Source organism: Stegodyphus dumicola, chromosome 1 (genome assembly GCF_044657685.1).
Source record: "Stegodyphus dumicola isolate Sdum_Otavi_A_Nest chromosome 1, ASM4465768v1".
NCBI classification, from domain to species: Eukaryota; Metazoa; Arthropoda; class Arachnida; order Araneae; family Eresidae; genus Stegodyphus; species Stegodyphus dumicola.
The window spans coordinates 276,411,549-276,434,925 of record NC_140768.1 but is presented as its reverse complement, the minus strand read 5'-3'; the positions used below and the strand labels follow the sequence as shown (position 1 = coordinate 276,434,925).

Below are 23,377 nucleotides of genomic sequence, written 5' to 3'. Positions count from 1 at the left end.
GCATCACACGAGTACAATCCTAATCACTAAACATCCGTAGTCTTATTCCGCTGACGTTGCGCGAACGCAACATTCGTGTTTTCCACAGGTAAGAGCATTTTTTAAAATTTTCAATGTAAATTTATGTTATAAATGCTTAATTTAATATTTGTTATTATTTTCATGAGAAAAGAAACATTCCTTGTAGTTTTGGTGGTTAATGGGTTAAAACACAAACCTGACCATGAAATAAAGTTGATAACGTAATCCTATATAACTGAATAGAAAAATTACAAATTTAACTTGTCAGGAATTGTCAGGAATGGTAACTGGTTATGAAAAATAACACATTTTGAGATTTAAAAGTAGTATTTATTGAAATTATAACTTTCTTAAGAATACAGAGGCACATTTTTTTTTTTTTTTTTTTTTTTGTCAATAAGATGGGAAGTTGTTCGGCTGTAGGTTTGCGGTAACATTCGTAAATTTTCAACAGCACTAATTTTAGTCAGTTTTTTCCTTGATGAGGCTCATCATTGCACTAAATCCATGTTTTGCTAAATAGGAAGTTACAGGAAAACAATCAATAGCTTTGCTACAGTAACCCATAATGCAGGATATATAATTCATATCTCTTTTTGTAACAGAATTTGTCATCCCTTGTTCAAACACTGGTTTCTGCTCCTCTTTAATAGATAATTCAATAAATTGCTCCTGTATTATTATGATTTATCTGCATTTGGGGGTCCACTTGCAAAATGAGCCAACACCCAATCAGGAATAATCAAGTGAAGAATTCTTATAATCTTTAACTGAGGTCAGAATGAAGAGCTATTAGGTGTTGACATTATGAAAACTAATCTTCACCTCGATTTTACGATTTTGAAACTAAGAGCATTCTCCTTTCCTCAATTTTGCTTGCACAGAAAATGTTTTCTAATAAAGGCAGATATTATAATTTTACTTTTGATTAAATTTAATTAATCAACATGCAGCTTCACTAAATTTGGCAATAAAGCTAGTCATATAAGGTATGTCATTTTTTGAATTAATTAAACTGAGCTATAAATCACTTTCTTTAATTTCCAAGTATCCTAACACTGAATCAAACAACACACAAGATTAATCCAAACATGCACTTCTAGATAACCCACAAACTTCCATTTTAAGTAGTAGTAAGTGATAATAATCTTCATTTTCTAAACAAAGTTGAACAAATTATCTGTCATTTAACTCTTTGGCATCGAAAACGCCCGTAGCGCCCGTTCATTCAGGCAACGGCAAACCGCCCCAACGCCTCGTTTATTTTCTACCTAGTTCTTTCCCCTCCACGTTAGTGTATGGCTCATTGGTTTTGCGAGTTGTTAAAAGACATGTCAATCATTCTTTTGAAGCAAATAAAGGAGAAATACGGAAAGCTATTGACGTTCGCAGGTGCAATCCGGCCCTAAGGTGAAACTGCGCACAATGGATGAATGGATGAAACCGCAAAAGGGGGGAAAGGAAAACTATTCCAAGACAAATTCGTAAACACGGGCGTTTTCGATGTTTGTTGAAAACAGATTTGGTCGTCTCTCGATGCGAAAGAGTTAAGGCATTCCTTCTGATTTTACTAACTACTCTAATGACATAATCTAGTGAGTCATGCAAGTGTTCACTAAGATTTTTGGCAACTAATTGTTGTCGATGTATGAACAGATAATGCATTTGGTACAGCTAGTGTTAAGTGTGCCAGAAAACCTCACTGTGGTCCTCACAATACTGGAGCATCATCAGTAACAATGGATTGGCTATTAGTTAAGGACACATTCAAAAGATTTTTTTTTTTTTTTTAATTTGTCATCTTTCATATCCAAAAACTTGAAAAATAACAGTTCTTGGAAAATTTTTATTTTTTTTTATATATCAAATCTCACATAAGTAAAGCTTTGCTTCCTGGCAAGTTGACTTGCCAACCAGAATAAAAAATTCTGATGTTTTTAAGAACTCCCATAAAGAATTTTCTTATCTTGAACCATTTCATGAATCCTTCTTTGTACTAAATTATTGCACAGTGGAATTCTTCGAAAGTTGATTTATGCAGCACAGTGTATATTACCTCATTTACAGCTGGTAAAATAAGTTCTTAACCAATGATGTGTGGCTTTCTGATTTTACACGCAGTAAGGAAATGTTAAAGAAACATGCAGTGCATTGTCATCTTACTCAGATTTGGTCACTATAGTGTTTTCAAATATTATTCTTTGTTTTGTAAAAAAATGTTACATGTATCTTTTTTATCAGCATGGGCTTTTGTCAAATGTTCCTTGATTCATTTGACAAAGTTTTATTGAAAAGAAGGCACTAAGTGAAGTGAAGACAAATTTTAAATATTAATTACATTGTGTTTTTTTCTTTGGTTCATTTACACTATTATCTGTCAAAGAAAGGACACATTTTGCTTTATTATACTCAGAATGTAAAAATTGTTGCTAATTTATTTTAACTTTCATAATAATGAAAATGGATCACAATTATTTTATTTCATATTAAACCATTCTTGGACTTTCGGTACAGTCTACATACCCCGTACTAATTTTATTTGCTGCAGACTGCCTTAGGTGTCATAAGGACTCCTGGGAGTCCATAGGATGCACTGTAACATACCTGATGAATTAAAAAGTAGACATTTAAGTTATTAAATCATTTCCTATAAATCTTAATGTTTACAGTACACACTTTAAGAAGAAAGAAAATAGAAATTAGCAATTTGCTTATTCTTACAGGATTCTGTAGATATGTCTGCCACATACAAGATCCTAAAGCACACTGAGGAACAAGACTTAAAATGAAGTAATATGTTAATTTTCGTCCACTTAAAATACATAATTACAAAATTCAAATTCTCAAACAACTAAAAATAATCAATAAAGTATAATGAAAGATGAAATATATGCATAATTAAAGAATTAAAAAAGCATAATATGAAATATATGCATAATTAGAGAATAAAAAAAAAAAACTAAGTTCTGTTACTGCTATAAAATAGAGGTAGAAAACTAGTAATAATCATTCACTACTCATAACTTTGTACCCACAAATATACACTGTACATGGAAAATATTTCTGAAAACTGCCTTCAATTAAAGCAAAATCAATATCAACCATCAGCAAACAGATTTTGCGAAATCAGTACATATGCTAAAAATTAGGACTTGTTTGCTTATAACAGCTGGTTACAAAATTGGCCTCATGCTCAAAATGCCAACTCATAATGATGTAATTGCCAGCTCTGAGCACATTCTTAAAATAGAAGAAACATTCAAACAGATCACAATATTCTGCAATGTGTTGCATACATGTGGAGAAATTGCCTTCAGGTCACAGACTGTCTGCATGGCAGCTATTATTTTGCGTATCTTTAATGATGCTACACAGGTGCCTGCAGCTACAATGATGCAACATTCACTTCTCAGGCAAATTGAGCTTCTATGTGAAGTATGATAGATATGTGGATGCCCATGCACTCATAATCTTGTCATACCTGCTAGCATAAGGAGTTTCAGGATACAAGTGGACATAAGATGCTCTAGCATGTGGTACACATAATTGACACTGGCCAATTAGCATTGCATTACATGCATGTTAAGGCTTGTGGTTTTGTGAACAAACTGCAACGACTTGAACTACAATATCCCAAAATCTCTGGCTGTATGCTTGGCAGTGGTTGTTGTTACTCATGGTGGTTATATTTGGTGCTCAACAATCTATTTGTAAGACGTACCTGAAATTTGTATGATTTTATCTTTATATTATAAGAAATATGTACAATAAACTTAAAAGTTCTTGTTCTTTATTTTTGTTCTTGTAGGAACTGCACTTTTAATACCCAGCAGTGAAATTGTTTCAGGAATGCAAGTTTTAAAATTAATGCCAAATAACATATTCACTTAGTGATTTATTATAATCAGTTGTGCTATGAAAGTATATCAAAACAAAAGAAAAGATCAGGTCGCCATATAAGGAAAAAAAAAAAAAAAAACTTATCTCAAAGTAAGTTTCTTTCCTTCTCTTTTCAGTATTTCCAAATAACAAGTGGTTTATTTGAATGTGCAAAGCAATTCTGCAGTCTATTTCTGAATACGAAAACCTGCAATTAAATGGCAGTATTGAAATAAATAAATTAAATGAAATCTGAAAATTTCATTTTTTGAAAGTAAATCATTTTTATATTAAAAAATATGCAATAGCTCTACTTGTGAATCCTAGTTTAATGCCTAAAATAATTCTAATATAAATAATAACAACTAACTTTCCAAGAATTTAAAATATAAAAAACAAAATCTTGTATTTAAAATTAGCTTTTCAGAATGAAATCAAATGCTATAGGTACAAGTAAAAGCGGGACACTAGAATTTCACCACTCCTCATACAGGTTTAGTTCTGCCACATTTTAACTGCAATCCTGCCTCAGTTTTGAGGCATCCAAAGAGGTGGTCCCAGGTTCTCTCACAGCTTTTCTTCTACCACCAACCTCTTCAGAGGACTTTGCTCACTGTGTATTTTGACTGCCGCTTTGCTACACATACATTATACGATTACAAACATCCATGCCTTCTCCACATTCAGAACTGGGTGCATCAGCCTGGCAGTCACTGACCACTACCTTGGCTAGGCTACCAAGCCAAATGAGAATGGAACCCTTTTTTGTTTGTTTTATTTTGTTTTCATATTACTTCATTAGAAGGTAATGCCACATGGAGAAATAAACTAATATAGAAATGCAGAATAAATGGCCACATGAAGAAAAATGCCCACTTTGCCATACAACTTTCAAACAGTAAGCACATACACTCATTCACTTGCATGCAAAAAAATGGCCATTTGTTTATAAATAAGCACATATAAAAGATGATGAATATCTGGAGGTGTCAAATGAAGCGAGGAAGACAGTAACTTTACAGTACTTGTTATTTTTTTTTAAATAGATGATAGTTACGATTGTTTTAGCCAAACATTTATCAGGGAAAAAAAATCTAATAACGTGCCAGATTGGTAGGGGGGGGAGGAGACACAGCTAAGGAGACATTAATGGAAAAGTTTAAAATACTTAAAAATAAAAATAAAAATTTAGATTAAACAAATGATGTTTTCATAGACAATTATTACATTTTGTTACATAACAGAAAAGACAGCTAACTTTTTACTGAAGCTGAATGAAGAATGCCTACTAACAGAAACAGTTTTAGGCCAATGGCATAGGGTTTTCTCCCATCCTCATATAATACAAGCCAATTTGCTCTTCTCAAAGACAATCTCAAAATGAAAATTTTCAATACAATTAATGAAATAAACCCCCCCCCAAAAAAAAATTTTTTTTGGCAAAATTTAAGAAATGATGACAGTAAATTTTTAACAAATATGACATTTATTATTCTCATATTTAAAATTGATCACACTTTTTTCTTTTCAATTTTAATTAACTTTGAAGTTTCTCTGAAAAAAAAAAAGTTGTACAGACAAGCATACAAAGTAGTAAGCTTTGACCAATATAATGGTCCTCATTAAAAAATAGATAAGTTTAATCTGAAATATCAGTTAACAGAATCAAAACTATACAATAACAAAAAATTATAGAAAAGGAAATAACTGATTTTCAACATTAATTAGAGAATTTTTTATTGTAAGTCATATAAAGCATCAAATTACACTTTCAAACAAGAGGAAAAACAAACTGGTCCCTTAAAAAGCAAACAAATTGCCACATTAACCATAAGCAGATTCATACATTTCAATACAATGAAAGTTAAAAATAATAACCTGGAATCAACAAAAATTACTATTTTCAAGCATCATGTACAATACATTTGATGCTAATCCTCCTTTTGAAATAGTTTTTTCTTCGGGAGGAAGAAGGTAAAAAATTTAATACACTACTGCTTTAGTGTTTGAATTTTCTTTACAAAGCAATAAAAATTAAACCAATTCACTTTAAAGATTTAAAACATTGGAAAATATAAATATTTCAAAAATATACAAAATTATGGCATATTACTATTCAACTTCTAGCACCAATTGAAGACTTCGGAATAAATCTGATTATGTAATATAAATTTTGGCACTATAACTATCATAAAGATACAAAAAATGCAATCTGTACTGTACACAACAATTTACTTACCATTACTTCCTATATAAAATTTTTTAAACAATATTTAAATGTAATTAAAAAAAAATATTTAACAAAATAACAAAAAATATGCTTTTTTGAACAATAATAAGTAAAAATATGACTATTACAAAAATGCATTTAACATTTTAAACTTCAGAAATGTATATAGTCATAATAAACAATGACTCTTAATTATAAGACAAAGAAAGAAATCTAATAAAACGGAAAATATCAAGCATCTATAACATACTTATTACTAATGAAAATATTTATTCTAAGATCTTAAAAAAATATATTCCATCTACATTCAGATTTTATACAGACAGATTACTCACTTCTTCACCAACAATTACGAAGAAAGATAATTTATAAATCTAATTATATCATTAAATTTATTTACTACACAACCAAGAAAAATAAGTGTTAATCACATTTATAGCAGACTGGAAGGCTTTTTAAATCTACACCACACACAATCATAGTAACAAATGTAATTTTATTTTTTCATGGAAAAATAAATGCAAATAATTGTTTTTCAGGAAATTTTAAATTTTTTATTGAGTTATTATTGAAATTTATTATTTTTTTATTGTACTGAGGGAAAAAAGGGGGGTAGGGCACACCAAAACAATTATATACTCTTTTACATGAAAGTTACTAAAAATATATCTTTATAGAAAATAATAAACTTAAACTTTTAGATGAAAAATTATATCATTAATTACAAAATTACATTAACAGAAGAAGTAGTATCAAAGTTTTCTTTGTTTGATACTATGATAAACTAAATCTTACATTTTGCATTTTTGTCATTTTTAAAATTATGAAAAATATGTTTTTGCTGCATTACAAAATTAATCCTCAACTTCAAGCTGCAATTCTTAGTAAATTATACAATTTATGTGCAAATTACAAAAAATAGTAAAAAATTAATAAACTTTTTTAGTACATATAGTAACAATGAAAATCATTTGACTGTGTGTGATGCCAGGTTTAAAACTCATGAACATACATAACGGCAAAGGGGGAAAAAAAAAAAAAAAAAAAAAAAAAAAAACTAAGAAATATCAACCGAAAAAGACAAACTAAAACAGTTGCGAGTTCATCTCTTATGAGCTAAATCCCAAATGAAGTAATTTTCTCACAGGTCCAGGCCCTGGCCACAATCCCCTATAGAAGAAAATATTTATTTTCTTTATACTTCGAATAGCTTTAAAAATATTAAAAGAGAAATAACTCCAACAAAAATCATTTCAATTAACTATACACATTTAGATCATTAGTACCCAAATATTTATTTGTTATGTAATTAATAAATACATAAATATTTAATTCATTACTCTGCATTCTTTAACTTCCAAGAACTTTTACTGAAATAAGTGTTTTTGATTTCTGACATCAACATGCTGTATAAATTAATACATAAAAACAACTTAAAAACCAAATGATTATTCCATATCAACTTACATTTTATAACTTCCACATATTAAAAATAGCATAAATCATTAATAAGCATGTTTACTGATTTTAAATCACCTAGTCTGCTATGCAAATAAAATCATAATTTGAAAAGTAAAGATCTTATGCCATATCAAATCTCAATGCTCTGGAAACTAACTCAGGTTATGTAGAATCTAAATTTATGATATTAATTCTTTGAATGGCAACACTTGTTAACATAATACTATGTAGTGTTGTCTCCCAAAATTGAAAATATTTCAAAATAGACTTTTCTACCAAAAAAATAAGAAACAGTATTGATCCTTTCAGGATGGGTGTCCATATACCCATTTCCTATGAATGCTTTTCCCAGTTAGGTATCCCAGCCACACATTTCTGGAGAGCTAATGCAAGGGTGAGGTGATGCACATATGCATTTTAAGCTAAAACATATTTTAAAGACAACTAGATGGCATCCTGTGCCCATTACTTTTGAACTGAATATAGTTTTAAGATTCTGACCTTGAGTTTGATGACATTCTGTGTAATGTTGGTGTCAACTGTTACAGGGGAGGAGGCAAAGCTTATTGTAAACAAACAGAGCTAGTTTTTTTAACTTGCCACGTGTTATAAACAATTGCGTTTCTGATATCCCTTCGAATCCTTTTTTGGTTCTTTTTTTACTCTTTCAAGGTTACTATATGGAGTTCTAATATGCTTTACTTTGCTTTTATTGCTTATATTTTGCATACTTCCTTTTTTATTTCAGAAAGCCTCAACTACAGTTTATTATGGCAAGAAAGTGTTATTTATCATAGGAAGGATATACTCACACAGTAAATGAGCCAATTACTGATATAGATGAGAGTGATGATTAATTTTTTAAAGAGTTGGAGAGCGACATTTCTAGCGATTCTCATATGGACTGAGTGTCAACCATCTATTTCCCATGAAATATTTTGTTACTTTTTCTTTTAAATAGTCATTTTTGTATTTCTTAAAATTAACTAAAAATGTTTATTAATGTATTCTGTCAATTAAAATTTCAGAATAATTTGAATAGCCCTTCCAAAAATTATTTCTCGAAGTACACAATTTGTTTTACATATTTTCATGAAAAGTAAGGGGAAAACATTATTAACCTCTTCGTTCTCCATAACCCGTCTAGCGCGTTACGATTGCTGTCAACAGCTGGCATGCTGTCTCAAACGGGGTAATAATGCAAACTATTTTTACCATTTAAAACTATATATGAAATAAAAAGTTGCATAATTTTAAACTAATCTAAAAAGCGTTTTATACAAAGCAATATAGTTTACTTTTATCCATAGACAGATGCATTTACTTAGAACTTTCAAATTCATCAAATTACAATTCTTAAATTCTTATTTATTTGCTACAGCAAAAAAATAATTTTTACATACGTATAAAATAATAAATCTCTGAAAAAATAAAACAGAGAAAGGATACAGATATTAGTTGAACCAGAACTGACATTAGTAGAGGGCAGGTATCAATCTAAAATGAATCATACTACAAGAGCATTCAAATATGAGGCAGACTGTTCACTTTTTGCATGATGATTCTTGGACACAGAAAGTGACATTGAAAATTCCAATTATCCAAATTAATGCGTTTACTACAACGCAATTGAATCTTAACTTAGTCAGCCCGATATGGTGCTTGTCAGAGTAATCGGCAAGAAGAAAAGATAATTATTATTCTGCTTTAATGAAGCTGATATATGGATCCTAATTTTTGACCAGGTTTCATAAACAGTATGGAGAGCAATATGCTACATAAATGGAACATGCAGTTATATCATTATTTAATCTTCGGTTTTTCCAGAGTAGTTCACAGGGATTCAAAAGTGGATACCGACCCAACCAAGTACCTTATTTGAAGAGTGAATAATACAGCTGTTACGATGCTGAGAAAGATACATGTAATATAGAGGGACTACTTTACATAACGAAATCTCTTGCAAGCATGTAATTATTCTATTAAAAAAAATTTCCAGGAATCTGGGTTGAGTGCCTATGTACATATAAAAGCAAAAGGACAATTATAAGCAAAAGAATACTTTTATGAAATTTAATGCACCACACAATACCTTTCACCAGATTTAAAATGAAACCGGCAAGATGTTAGTCACATAAATTTAAAGACTACAGTGGGAAAATATGAGCAAGATAAGAAAGCAGATATGTATTGGTAATCGAAAACCTAAAAAAAAAAAAAAAAAAAATATATATATATATGAGAGATATTATAAGTACACACATATCTGAGAACAATGCCAGAAAAAGACTTTCCAAATAAATTCATGTTTGCATGTAATTTGAAAGAAAAAAAAAAAAACTAACTGTATAACTGATGCTGCTTTCTACATATGACAAGATAGTCTATACATATATTCATGGCTCTGCTTATCCATGACTTTCAAGTTATGCCGTTAAAAAGTGAAAAAATCCTCACAGAGCTGTAACATATTTTATATTACAAAAGGAAAACATGGAATCAAAATTTAAGAAATCCTGCCAAGAATATTACCAGGAAAAAATGTTTTTAAACCTATTCATTCAAATAATGTTAAAATTATTCCCAGCAAAAATCTCACCAACATAGATTTAAATATTTTAAACCAAGCTAAATTATATAAAGTTATTAAAAGCTTACTTTAACATTAAGTTCCAATATATAAATGGCATCAAATCCTTTTTCATGTAATAAGAAATGTAACGCTCTTTTGCTTGATTGATTGGCAATGTTTCAACAGCTTCAAGTTTGTAATTAAATTCAGCCATAATGCCTTTATTATACCCTGTCACAAGAGGGCAAGCAGTGTAACCAAAATACTACAAAGATGGGAAGAGAGGGAAAAAAAAAAAAAAAGATTTTAAGTAAAAATTATTTTGTTAATATACATATTTATGATGGGAACAATTTAAAAGTCAGTTCCAGAACTAGTAGAAATAATATAATATCTATACAAATAATATCTATAAAAACACAAATATGCAAAATGTTAGTAAAAAGATATAGAAAATTTCACTGTTAAATTCTTCCACTTAAAATTTCACTGTTAGATTCAGTTAATGGAACTTTCTTCTTATTTTAGGCACTAATTTCAAAACATACTTTTCAAAATTATCTTAGACATTTGTATGTACAGAATGTATTTAGACTATATTGTATTTAAGACTATAGAAGTGAAATTTAGTATTAAAACACAGTGTAAGCACTAAACTATCATAAGCATTTATTCTACTACAATCATCCTCACAGTAATAAGTATCATATCATTAAGATATCTCCAAAAAGTAGACGAAAACATTTACAAAATTTTCAAAAAGATACTTTTTTGATTATAGATACTACATAAATCAGAAAAGTAAAGAGAAAAGCCATTTTGTAGAGATATTGGTAAACACTTAATATGAATTTCTCAAATTAATTTCCTCAAAATGACAGAGAAATAAAAAATATCACTTCTTGATAATCATTATACAAAAATGCATGTATGTAAAATTAGTTTCTCTAAAATAATTGAACTTGATATTAGCATATGGATAAATTTATAATTCTTATGTGCAACCACAATACGTAATCGGGATTGCATCGAAAATGTATTTGAAAATACATCTAAGTTAATATTTATGATTTTCAAAATTTTGCAATACATGTGAAGATGCTAATTATTCAGTGCTAAAACCCAAAAATATAAAAAAACCTTACTCTGTGATCAATTTCTTTCCCTTTAAATACTTGCTTGATGTTTTTAGTCAATACTCCACACTGGGCCGCTGAAACATAGTAATATACAAATTATGGAACATAAAAAACAATTTTTAATATCTAAACAATAAGTGAGTTAATATTAAAAAATGAGATTCTTTGACTATAAAATGCATCCCCTCCCAAAATATTAACATGTCTTAAAAAAAAAAAAGGGTTTTCATTTGAAAATTCAGAACAAACAGCAATTCTAAAATGTACACATGTACTAGAATCTTTTTTTGGGGGGTGGGGTGGAGAAGGGGAGATTTTATAATCAAAGAACTATGGTAACGAAGTTTTGCTTAGAAAATCAAATAAACTTTTAATTGTACACAGCTAATAAAAAAAAAGATGAAAATAACTAACTGCTGTTTTAGTACAAAATGTATAAATTGCTTTAAAAGTAAAATTGTAGTGATATACATAAAAAGGACTGAAATTTCAAATAACAGATTGAAATAAATAAATAAATAAATAAATAAAAACTTAAAACACAAAGGATTCCTTTACTTATATAAATATTATTTCCCTTGTGAATGAAAAGCAGCATCTACACATTACAAGATGCACATAAATAGAGAGAAAAATACCACCATTTTATAATAATAGCCCTTTTTTTCTACTCGTGGTGACATGTTGACTAATCAGTGGCTGAGAAAGAGGTTGAAATTTTGTTTTAGATCCAACAGGACATTTTTCACTCTGCAGTATAATTTTTAGCTTCTAATTAACAGACTACTGTTTGACCTCCAATTCGAAGGTCATAATTCAGCAGCAGCACTAGAAGTGACAGTTTTGCATTTACCATCAACTACTATCCTCATCATGAGGTGGCACAACAAGACTGAGCACTAAGCAAAAATTAAAGTAAATCTCACAGGCTGATCTCTAGATCTGACAAGGATATATAGTCCAGCACTCTAGGGGAAAATATGCGGTGACTACTGCCCCAGCATGCAAAACAATATATAGGACACAACAAAACACATTCAAGCACTAAGTCAGAGTACAGGTAAAAGCTAGGCCAACATCTCTAAGTGATTGAGGTACTGTTATACTTAGCCAATTATTAAGTTTATACCCTAGTTTGAAATTTCGAGGGAAAAATTCCCCAGGGTATGGTCTGAGGGTCTCTTAGTCCTCTTTTTCTATCAATAACCTCCTAAGAGGTTTTTGGCTCCCTGTGTACTTTGAGTGTCCCCTTGCCACACAGGCACTATATGCTTACAAACATCCATTCCTTCTCCAGGATTCAAACCTGGGAAATTTAGTATGGCACTCAGCATCATTAACCAACCAATACAATTATCAATTGAATCCATGCTCAGGGCTCATAACTACATCCTCAATATGTGATATCTGATGACTCCGGTGTCACCTTCCCAAAAAATCAATTACAAGCCAAAAAATCATGAATATACTTTTGATTTTATAATACAATGTTTCTAATAAACAGATAGCATTTAAACTTCCAAGTTCACCTATACAACAGCAGCACCATAAAAAATAGCAGCCTTGTGTTTACTATCAACTTCCATCCTAATTATGATATGATGCCAGAAGACTAAGCTAAAATCTACATGTACATTTTACCATTCTGGGCAAAGCATACACTGTAATTGCATTATGCAAATATAATGTTTACACTCTTTTTTAAAAGTAAGAAAAATCATCATTATTGTATTAAAAAATTTGAGGTACTGAGAATTAATTATAATACTAAATGCTTTTTGAACTTGAAAAACTACATAAAAGAACCTAAACACACAAGCTCTCCAAGTAAATTAGATCTAACACACTCATCAACATATATGTTTGCTTGGTAAAATATGTAAAATCATAGCATTAGAAAAAGGGGTAGGTAAATATACCTATAGTAGAGATACTAAATTAACTTATGTCCAGAAAGTTCGGTGAATGTGTCTGTCTTAAACAGCTTGCACTCCTTTGAAGGATTCCCCGTTGGTGGTAATGCACATCTGGGAATGGCTGTACAAGTTCTAAAAACTCCTGGCGTAGCTATCTTCAGAGATGGCCTTCAGCTGGATTGTAACATTATGTTGGATGTCCAAAATGTCTAAAAACCTCTGGCCTTTTAGAGTTGATTTCAATTTTAGGAAAAAAAAAAGTCTGTGAGAGACAAGTGTGAAGTTGGGTGGGTGATTCAGGGATACAACTTCCATGTTGGCCAGGTACTGCAGCAGAAGAAAGGTAGTATGAGGCCGGGCATTGTCGTGCAGTAGGGTCCAGAGACATTCGTTGATATACTGGGGGGGGGGTACAGCCGCTTTTCAGTAGACATTTCAGTATTTCCACGTATGTAGCAGCATGAGACCTTCAGAGTCAAAGAACACCATGAGCATTGCCATTGACGTGCAATTTCTCACTTCACAACTTCTTGCTTTCAGGCAACCCTGGACCCTGTTATTCCATACTCTGCCTCTTGCCTTCAGGGTTGTGGGTCACTATAAGGTGGGCCATCTCACAACTGATTTCTACCTTTCCTGCCATCATTCGCACTGTCAGATGATAATCCTGGGCCAAAATTTCCTTAACTTTCTGTATGTTATCAGGAGTGTGTGCAGTTCCACTTTGGGGGGGGGGAGAGTCTTCAATGGTGTCTCGTCCTTCTAGGAAGCGTGTAAAACCACTCATACATGCACTTTGAGGTGACAGTACATTCTCCATATACTGTTATCAGCATTTCCCTATAATTGTTATCAGCTTTTTCACTGATTTTCCAAGTCTGAAAGAGAAGAGCATATACATTCGCTGATTCATTTTGAGTTTTGAATGCATGCACAATACCTTCACCCTACAATAAGCTCACAATAAACACATTCGCTCAGGAAGTGGTTCAGATAAGACTTGACATGTCCGGTGCAGGTTGTGTCAGTGGCACGCGCTAACGACTGCGAGCATCATGATGCCATTCACTGAATATTCTGGACAGAGGTTGTACCTATAGAATAATTAACAGAAAGTTGCTATATACCTATAACCTGAACATTCAGCACGCAATACACAAACTAATATTAAATCATTGCTTGTTATGCCAGAGAGACGCTTGAAACCAACAGTGAAAGAACACTAATAATGCCAAACTGACGAAATGACCACCAGTGTGCAAAGTGAGAAAAACATATCAGTAGGCAAAGTAATTTGGCCTACGTAGAACTGTATTTCTAATTACATGTTCCACTGGCCTATAAATCCCTTTATATTCCACTGTCTTATAAATCCACTTATATCTGATGCATTACTTGAACTACTTAATGCAGCAAAATCAGTAACTTAAAATTATTCTATCTGGGTTATTTTCATGCAGTTCTGACTAAAAAGAGAAAAACAAGCATTAATCATTCACATACCAACAGCTGCAGCAGTTTTTGAAGTTGGCACATTTATGCAATCTCCAATACCAAACACATTTGGAAATTTCATGGACTGCAAGGTGTTCTGATGAACATCCATAAAGCCTGTAGGATCTGCAAGGGGGCTGTTAGCAATCACAGATGGTGCTATCATAGGAGGTACTACATGTAGCATTTCATACTGGAAAAGAATGGGATTAAAAAACACAATCAGGCTACATTCATACAAATATTTTGGTTATAAATAAACTAAAACTCATAAGCGTTTATATTCAAATCAATACCTGATAAACAGAAATGCAAACATATGATTAAATTTAAATGAAAAATGAATTTAAATGAAAAATGATTAAATGAAAAATATTCCTTCAAACTATTTTCCATATAACATTTCCAGATACATTCCTAACTCTATCAAACATAATGTGATTTAAATAATGCTAAAATAACTAAATTAAGAGGTTTAAGATTGTATTTAAATACCTATGTTGGGCAAAACAAGGTTTCATTTCATTTAAACTGCATTATCAGATTGTTAGTCTCCATAATAATAAGCATAACCAGATAACCAGCAGCATAACCAGATACATTCGTTTTATTAAATTCGCTTTATATTTGTATTATATTTGTTTTACAGTCTATAATTTTTTTTTCTACAAATCTTAATATAATTTGATTTTAAATGAACTGTATCATATAGCATTCCCCCTTTAGTTTTACATTTATATGAAGAGGAACATACATGCAAATAAACATGAAAATAAGCTATAATAAAATAATGCAGGTTATGACACATTGCAGACAAGGACAAGAAAATTTGAATGTGTCTGTCTCTAAATAAAAATATACATCTGTTAATATTTCTACTTCTAAGCCAATTAATTTTTCAGTAGCTTCTTTTGCAGCTATACGCAAGAGGTGACATGGACAACCTCAGATGACTATATCTAGTTGGTGCATTTTAAATTATGACCTTTAAATTTTCCCAACATACTATTACTAGCATTGGCTGAAGAAAATGATACGCAATTTCCCCATTTTAAACCTTTGCTTAAAGTATACATTTATACAATTAAAAATAACATCTCCAGCATAATCCATGCATTCTAAAACAGAAATTAATGAAATAATATATTATAATTAAAGGGCATATAATATATTATAATTAAAGGTACTATAATATATTATAATTAAAGGGGCTATAATATATTATAATTAAAGGGCATCATTACTTCCATCAGTACATAGAACAAATGATGTATTGTACACTGACTTTACAATATCGTTAACAGTAATTTCTGCAGTGGCAGTGCTTTTGATATGGACATAAATTGTTTTTGTTACGGCAGAATCCTGAAATATTGCATTGAAAAGCTGTTTTGAATGGTCTGAAACAGGTAGATTATGTTCAATTAAAAATCAAACAAAATAGCATTCAGCTTTTATGGCATCTGTTTCATTACCTTTCATGAAAAAATAAGTTATTTCTTTAGATTTTATGGCACCAGTTTCTTTACACTTTTGAGAAAATGTGTTGTTCACAGTCATTCTTTCCGCCATGCACAACAAAGAATTTGTTGCATATATAGCAATGTGCATGATTCATGGATATTTCAGATACTTTGATGCATGGAAATTCTGAAAAATATGAATCTGTAAATTCCTAGTTTGATAATTTTAGCTTCTTGGTTTAAGGCGGCATAATTCACACACACACAGAAGAAGAAGTAAAAAAAAAAAAAAAAAAAAGACGAGAGAAAAGAAAAAAGAGACAAATTTCAACTGAATCACAATTTACAAGATACACTTGCTATAATGAATGGAGTCAAAGTAGAGTAAACAAATTCTTACTGCAGGGAATTGGATAACAGAGATTAACAGTCAGAATTTCCTGATCTACAACTGGCTACTCTTCAAAACCAGCAGAGTACTCAACATGTGATACATGAGCATTCAGCCAATCATTGGATGAGTTACTTGGTTCTATTTTTCATACTATTTCTCCTGCCTTCTTTCTGTAAAAGCCATAGTTTTTTCACATTTTCCATAGCTCATAGTTTTTCAGGAGCTTCTGCAGAACTTATGGAGAATTTGCAGTAGATGGAATCTTTCTGTTTTTTAACTATAGCCTGACAGATACTTTCAGATCCGTGCATTTGGCTTGTATGTAGTTCAAGTTTCAAACCACTGGTTTACGTGATCATTTTACGTAAGCCAATGCAAAACTGTTCAGTAGGAAGTTTGTTTAGACTAATTACTAGAATGCATAAGTCTAGTTACAATACGATACAATATTTTAAATATGCAAACTAGACTTATTGGAACTGAAAGAGAACCCATGTGAGTTTTGCAAAGAAACATATAAATTCATTTCTCTTCCAATAAGGAATTCCACCAATGCTCTAATTAGAAGAGAAACATACGAATTTAAAATTTAAAAATAGGCAAAAAAAGCCACCTTAGACTATCAAAAATCGATGCCAGCTTGTTTCCCCCCTTTTCAAATTTAAATTTATATATTTTTTTCACTATTAAAATGCACGAATGATATTTTTACACATCCAAAAATTATGATATTCCAAGAATATTCAATTGATGTAATCTATTTTTGCAGGGAAAGTACAAAAGACAGCTTAATTAACATTATACAATCAAAAGTGATCCATTATGTGGGTTTCTGATATGCAAGTCAAGGCATTAAGTGATATGGTGAAATCAAACACTATGCACAGAGTAAATATCCATGTAAATTTCTGCACTACGGCATTTAATTTCATTATGTAAGAATTCAAAATAGTTTATGGTTCTGAAGTGACATTTGGAAGAAATCTATGAAGTAGCAAATTCTCACTTGTTTAGAAGCAGGACAGACAATCATGGAAGCAGTGAAATTTGTGAATACTTTAAGATAGTCTCTATAATACGAAAACAATTCGAAAATTTTGAAACTGTCGTAAAAACTACTGTAACAAGAAATCTCCTGTCGACAGTCAAGTTCAGAGCTTGCAGTCATCACTGGAACTGTACTGTTGGATCGTGGCAAACTGTGCACAGAAGGATTAATGAAAAAAAGACCATTATGCCAGAAAGATAAGGGTATGTGTTTCATTGGCTTCACAACAAAAGCAAGATCATTTTAATTCATGAAAATGAAGGTAACACCAGTGAACACATGTTCCATTTACTGATGAGTTGAGATTAATTTAAAAATCTGATTCGATATATATTTGCAGTTGGAAAGAACCACGAGGGCAAAATCTTTTGAACATTATGGAACATGACCATTTTGATAACGCAAATATTATAGCAAAGAGAACAATAATGATCAAAGGATGTATACCCTACACATTTTCAACAGCAGATATATGACCTGCCAGAGATATCAGGAGAACGTCCTACAAATTTATGTAAAACTTATCAGAAGTGCATATGGTATATAGATCCGTCTTTTTACTTATTGTCAACAATGCCTGTCTACATTGAGCAAACTTCATTGACGAATTCCTTGAAAATGAAGGCACTGAGTGAACTCCATGGCCAGTAACATTTCCTGATTTTAACTTGATACAGAACTTAAAGGATTACCTCAGAAAAGCAGATGCATGGAGATATTCTTCTTCTAGGGATGTAAATGCTCAGAAAATACTAATGCTGGTGGACTCAAACTGTGGTTAGCAACACTACTGGAAGCATGGACATATTACCATTTTTATTGTTTCATACTACAGTTTTATGTCATATGCAACAACCTTAAATTTTTCCTTTTGTGTTTACATTTTATAACGTTATGTATCATTCCAAACAAATCTGTAAAGTTTCCCAATTTCACAGTTTCTGAGAAACCATGATTTCATCATGCATCTAAAGATAATTTTAGACATGAATGTAAATAACATTCTGCATGACAGAAAAGTATTAAAAATGTCTTACTGGAAATATTTCTGTACCAATAGTCTTTCCCTTTTCATTAAGTTTTGCAAATACAGCTTCCTTAGAATCAGCTTTCACTTCAACTAAACTGTGAAAATAATTAACAGTTATGTTCTTGCTCTTTGCAACTTCTCGAAGAGCAGCAGCATATTTTGGACAGGAAAAGATTGTAGGGAGAGCAGTATTAAATATAATGTTGGCATCAGCCCGCTTTCCCTTCTAAAATTAAAATAAAAAAAAATACTTTAAAATGCTGAATGCAACAAATACTACTTACACCTTTATTCTGATATCACAACATATTAATATACTGAAGTGCCATTGAATTAAAGATATCTGATTGTTGATTGATAAGTAGAGGCTCCTTTTGCCTTAATAACAGTTGCCACATAACAAAATAGATTAAATTTTATCAAAGTATTCGAGAGATATAGCCTGCCAACTATCTTCTAGAATTCTCTATAAATCAAGTGAGGATGCTGATGGCAGATTACGTGCTTGCACACATTTCCCCAAATTCTTCCAAAAGTGCTCAATAGGATTTAAATGCTGGCTTCTCAGTAGCCTTTTCAGCTGGGAGAATTCAGCAGAATGCTTTTCAAACCAAGTGGTATTAAACTGGGATATGGAACAGAAGCAACTGCCCTGCTGGTACACTTGCATTTTCATTTAAATGATAGACACATGAAAGGGTGTAAGTAACTGTTCAACATACAGTCGCTCCCAAAACTGTTCATACACTTATGATTTTCATTGAAATAGGGCTCTATCCATTAATTAAAAGTAAACTTTCTGAATGAGATTTTAATAATGAGATCTATAACCTATTCATAACAAAATTACATGAAATATTTTTAAAATATAGCGAAACTTTTATTTTTAAGAAATTAATAATAAGAAATGACAAACATTTTATCTCAAAAAGTCTTTGTACACTGAAATATTTTTGGATAAAATCAAAATTAGAATTATGGTTTGTCACTTTAATTTTTGCATTGTGGTGGCATTTAAAAAATCATTTGCTTTCATTTTTTATTGTTTACTTCATAATATTCTATTTATTATAGAAAAATGGGTTGCAGTCATGAAGAAATTACAAACAACATTCGAAAATTGATAATTTTGAATTGATAGTAGTGGTAAATCAATTTGAAATATCGCTAAATTAGTTAATTTATCCCATTCTACAGTGGAGTATGTGATAAAAAGCTTTAAAGAAGAAAATCAGATTGAAAACAAGGTAAGAAAAGGTCAACCGAGGTTACAATGGTTGAATAAATGTATGGAGAAGAAAAAATGAGGAACTTCATTCTAAGAACTTAGTTGGAACAGCTAAGCATAGCAGTGGATGTGTTCTTGTGTGGGGGGTTCATGGCAGCATCAGGACTAGGTAATTTGATATTTGTTGATGGCATAATGAATCATTCCCTTTATTTAAATATTTTAAGAGACAATTTAAAATTATTAGCTCAAAAGCTCAAAATTTGGGTATTGGAAATAAGTTTATTTTTAATCATGATAATGATCCTAAGCATACAGCTCTCAACGTTCGCCTGTGGTGTCTCTATAATTGTCCACAGGTTTTGAAAACACCAACTCAGTCGTCAGATTTAAACCCTATAGAACACATTTGGAAAGAACTGCAGGTTAGAGTACGGAAACACGACATGAAAACGAAAAGCGAACTCAAAACAGTCATGATGGAAGCATGGATGAACATTGATACAGAAATTATATATATATATATATAAAAAAGAAAAAGGTAAAATCTATTCCCAGACATTTAAAAGCTGTTCTGGATGCTAAAGGATATCCTACTAAATATTAATTTAATGAAAAATGAAAATATTTACTAATATGTCAAGATTTTTTTGAGGTGCACAAAGACTTTTGCGAGAAAAATTTTTGTCATTTTTTGACTATTAATTTCTTAAAAAGAAAGTTTCGCTATATTTTAAAAATATTTCATGTAATTTTGTTACAAATAGATTATAGATCTTATTATTAAAATCTCATTCAAAAAGTTTACTTTTAATTAATGGATAGAGCTCTATATCAATGAAAATTATAAGTGTACAAACACTTTTGGGAGCCACTGTATCTACATACTTAGATGCAGTTGGGAGTTCTTGATATGAGTTCCAAAGATCCCCAACATTGGCAAGAGAAAACAATGCAGATCATCATTGAGTCACCATGACCTTATCTATTATACCATGATAACAGTTCTAAACTTGGCATGACGGATCTATGATTTTATGGGTTTGACATCATAATCTCAGAGTCATCACTCCATGCTACTCACTTCCAATTATTGATTGTTCATTTATGGCACTCTTCTGTACCATTCTGCATTGAGTATATAGTGTGCAGTGAGAAGTGACACTCTTAAAGATCCTCTGCTTCTGAAGACCAGAAAACAAAGCATGTGTGCACAGTCTGTATACTAACTGTTCGAATGGATTCCTTATAATTTCAGCTATGGTACAATATCAATGACTAGCTATAATATGGCTCAGATCATGATTATGCTTGCCCCTTTTCAGTTTGCTCGATTATTTTTCCTTTTTCTACTATTTGTGTATTCTCACTCTACTTTTGATGCTGTGGAAGAAGAAAATCTCATTTCTCAAACTATTTCTAAAATGATCACTATATTAATTATCTTTGAATGACTGATGCACTGAGCACCTATTATTTGATTTTGATCGAAGTCATCTAAATTGAAAGTTTTACTCATCATATTCCTTTTAACAATTGCTTAGAGTGAGTTACACTTCCTGTTATATACATCATTTAGCAGCATCCTCACAAGCATAAAAATGAGGCAGCATAGGTGGGATATTTGCATAATAATATAACTCATTCAATGGCACTTCATTATATCATATGAGAAAGATATAGAATACACACACACACAAAAAGATGTATAGCTTGAAATATGGTTAAATTGAAAATTAAATAAATAAATCCTATAGTTAAAATCTAATTTTTGTGTTAAATATGAACTACATTTCCAAGATTAAACATCATTCTTTTCATGTATAGAAGACGGATGTAATAAATTTAAGTATATTACTAAATTAATTAAAATGATTTAAAACTTAATAATAAAATTTACAGTTTACCATAATGAAAAATTTAAATGCAAACACAGAACAGTCTAAAGGTATACTAAAACAAGTGATAGAATTCTATATCAAAATACTAACATACATAGAGTAAACCAGAAAACAAAGACATTTATAAAGTTTCAAAATCCCAGAATTTGTATAAATTACATATTTTATTTCCTCTTTTCTTCATATTCTGAATGTCACAAAGAAGAGTTTGATTCAATTAACATTCTTTTAAAAAAATTTAGTATTTAATTCAGATAAATTATTCATTAATAATAATAAAGTTTTAACATGTCTGAAAAATAGCAACATGAATAACAACAGATACTTTTTAAATTATATTTTAGAATCTCCCACTTAACACATCGGTATTTAATCAATCTAGAGAGTGATATGTTTTTGATGTTCGAATGTATTTTACATGCAGTCTTAGATATTTTTAATTTAATACTGCTTTCCATTAGATAACTTTTCTAAAAGTTTGTCAAATTATCTTTGCTAGTAACAGAAATTACTAATTTTCAGTAAAATTTCTGCATGGGTTACATACAGAAGTTCTCACATTTTCTGCATGTTCAACTGAAGCACAAGCTAAATTCTCATACAAACGGCTTCTTACAGGCAGTCATCTGACATTCAAAATATCAAAAGTTTTTATAATAATTGATAATAAAGACAGCAACAGTTAGAAAATACTAGCAAGCACAAGCAGAGTTTAATTTTTTTTTTTTTTTTTTTACATACTAAAAAGTTAAATAAAACAGAATGAAAAAGAAACCAAATAGTTTTGTCAATTTTTATTCCTTAGGTAAAAACTTTACATCATTAAATAATACACACATGTTATAAATATGTAAAAAAAAAAAAAACATAGCATCATATACATATAACATCATAAACAAAGCCTAATAGAATGATGAAACTTGCAGTTATAGTTAGATTAGAATACTTCTTTTATTCCTCACTAGCAGCTACACGGCCAGCCTTCATTTGGCTTTTAAATGTACTGGAAAAATGCCTGAAGGGAATACCAAACATTAAATTTAAAAACTGCACAGAATTTTACTCTGCAGAACAACTTCATAAAAAAAATGAAATAAGCAATATCCCTTAATACAAATATTAATTATCTTAATAAATAAATTAACCAAATTCCTGTTGCCTTCTCTCAACAAACATCCAGTATCCAAGAGAAACATTAAATTTAAAAACTGCATAGAATTATCGACCTCATTTTCCCAAGTGGCAACAGTGCTGATTTTCAACAGTCAGCAGTACAGTATACAATTGCATGAAAAACTGTTGCCAATACCACATTTTTAAAAGAATGAAACTATTCAAAATGCTGCGATAAAGATCGAAAAGATAAAATTAAAAAACTGATTCAAATTTTTAAAAAAATCGCTTTGAGGTGCACTGGCTCTTGTCTAGATGCATCTATATACCAAATTTCGTAGCCTTGGGTCTATTAGCTTAGGCACAGTACAAATGAAAGACACATACAGACATTTTGGTTTGCAATCGCCTCATTGCTAGTTAATAATTCTCTAAAATTATCATTAGTTTTCTGGAATTTTAGTTCGCAAAACCATCATTATCAAACA

At 30.7% G+C, this 23,377-nt stretch overlaps 1 protein-coding gene across 3 annotated transcripts in view; it reads right to left on the bottom strand.

The window, feature by feature from the left end:
* Nucleotides 1-1,770: 1,770 nt before the first annotated feature.
* The window catches only part of Sqor (Sulfide quinone oxidoreductase), a 44,387-nt gene continuing 22,780 nt past the window's right edge, over nucleotides 1,771-23,377 (bottom strand). Inside the window, exons 6-10 of one of the 3 annotated variants that reach the window (XM_085807272.1) lie at nucleotides 18,655-18,873; nucleotides 14,722-14,905; nucleotides 11,309-11,376; nucleotides 7,203-7,300; nucleotides 1,771-4,108 (exon numbers count right to left, since the gene is read on the bottom strand). In XM_085807272.1, the coding sequence (XP_085663398.1) occupies nucleotides 7,247-7,300; nucleotides 11,309-11,376; nucleotides 14,722-14,905; nucleotides 18,655-18,873 (525 nt within the window). In that variant the 3' untranslated portion in view covers nucleotides 1,771-4,108; nucleotides 7,203-7,246. Of the gene's footprint in view, nucleotides 4,109-5,620; nucleotides 7,301-10,249; nucleotides 10,429-11,308; nucleotides 11,377-14,721; nucleotides 14,906-18,654; nucleotides 18,874-23,377 lie in introns of those variants that run through there. The other 2 variants (XM_035370130.2, XM_085807266.1) reach the window with 2 other exon arrangements.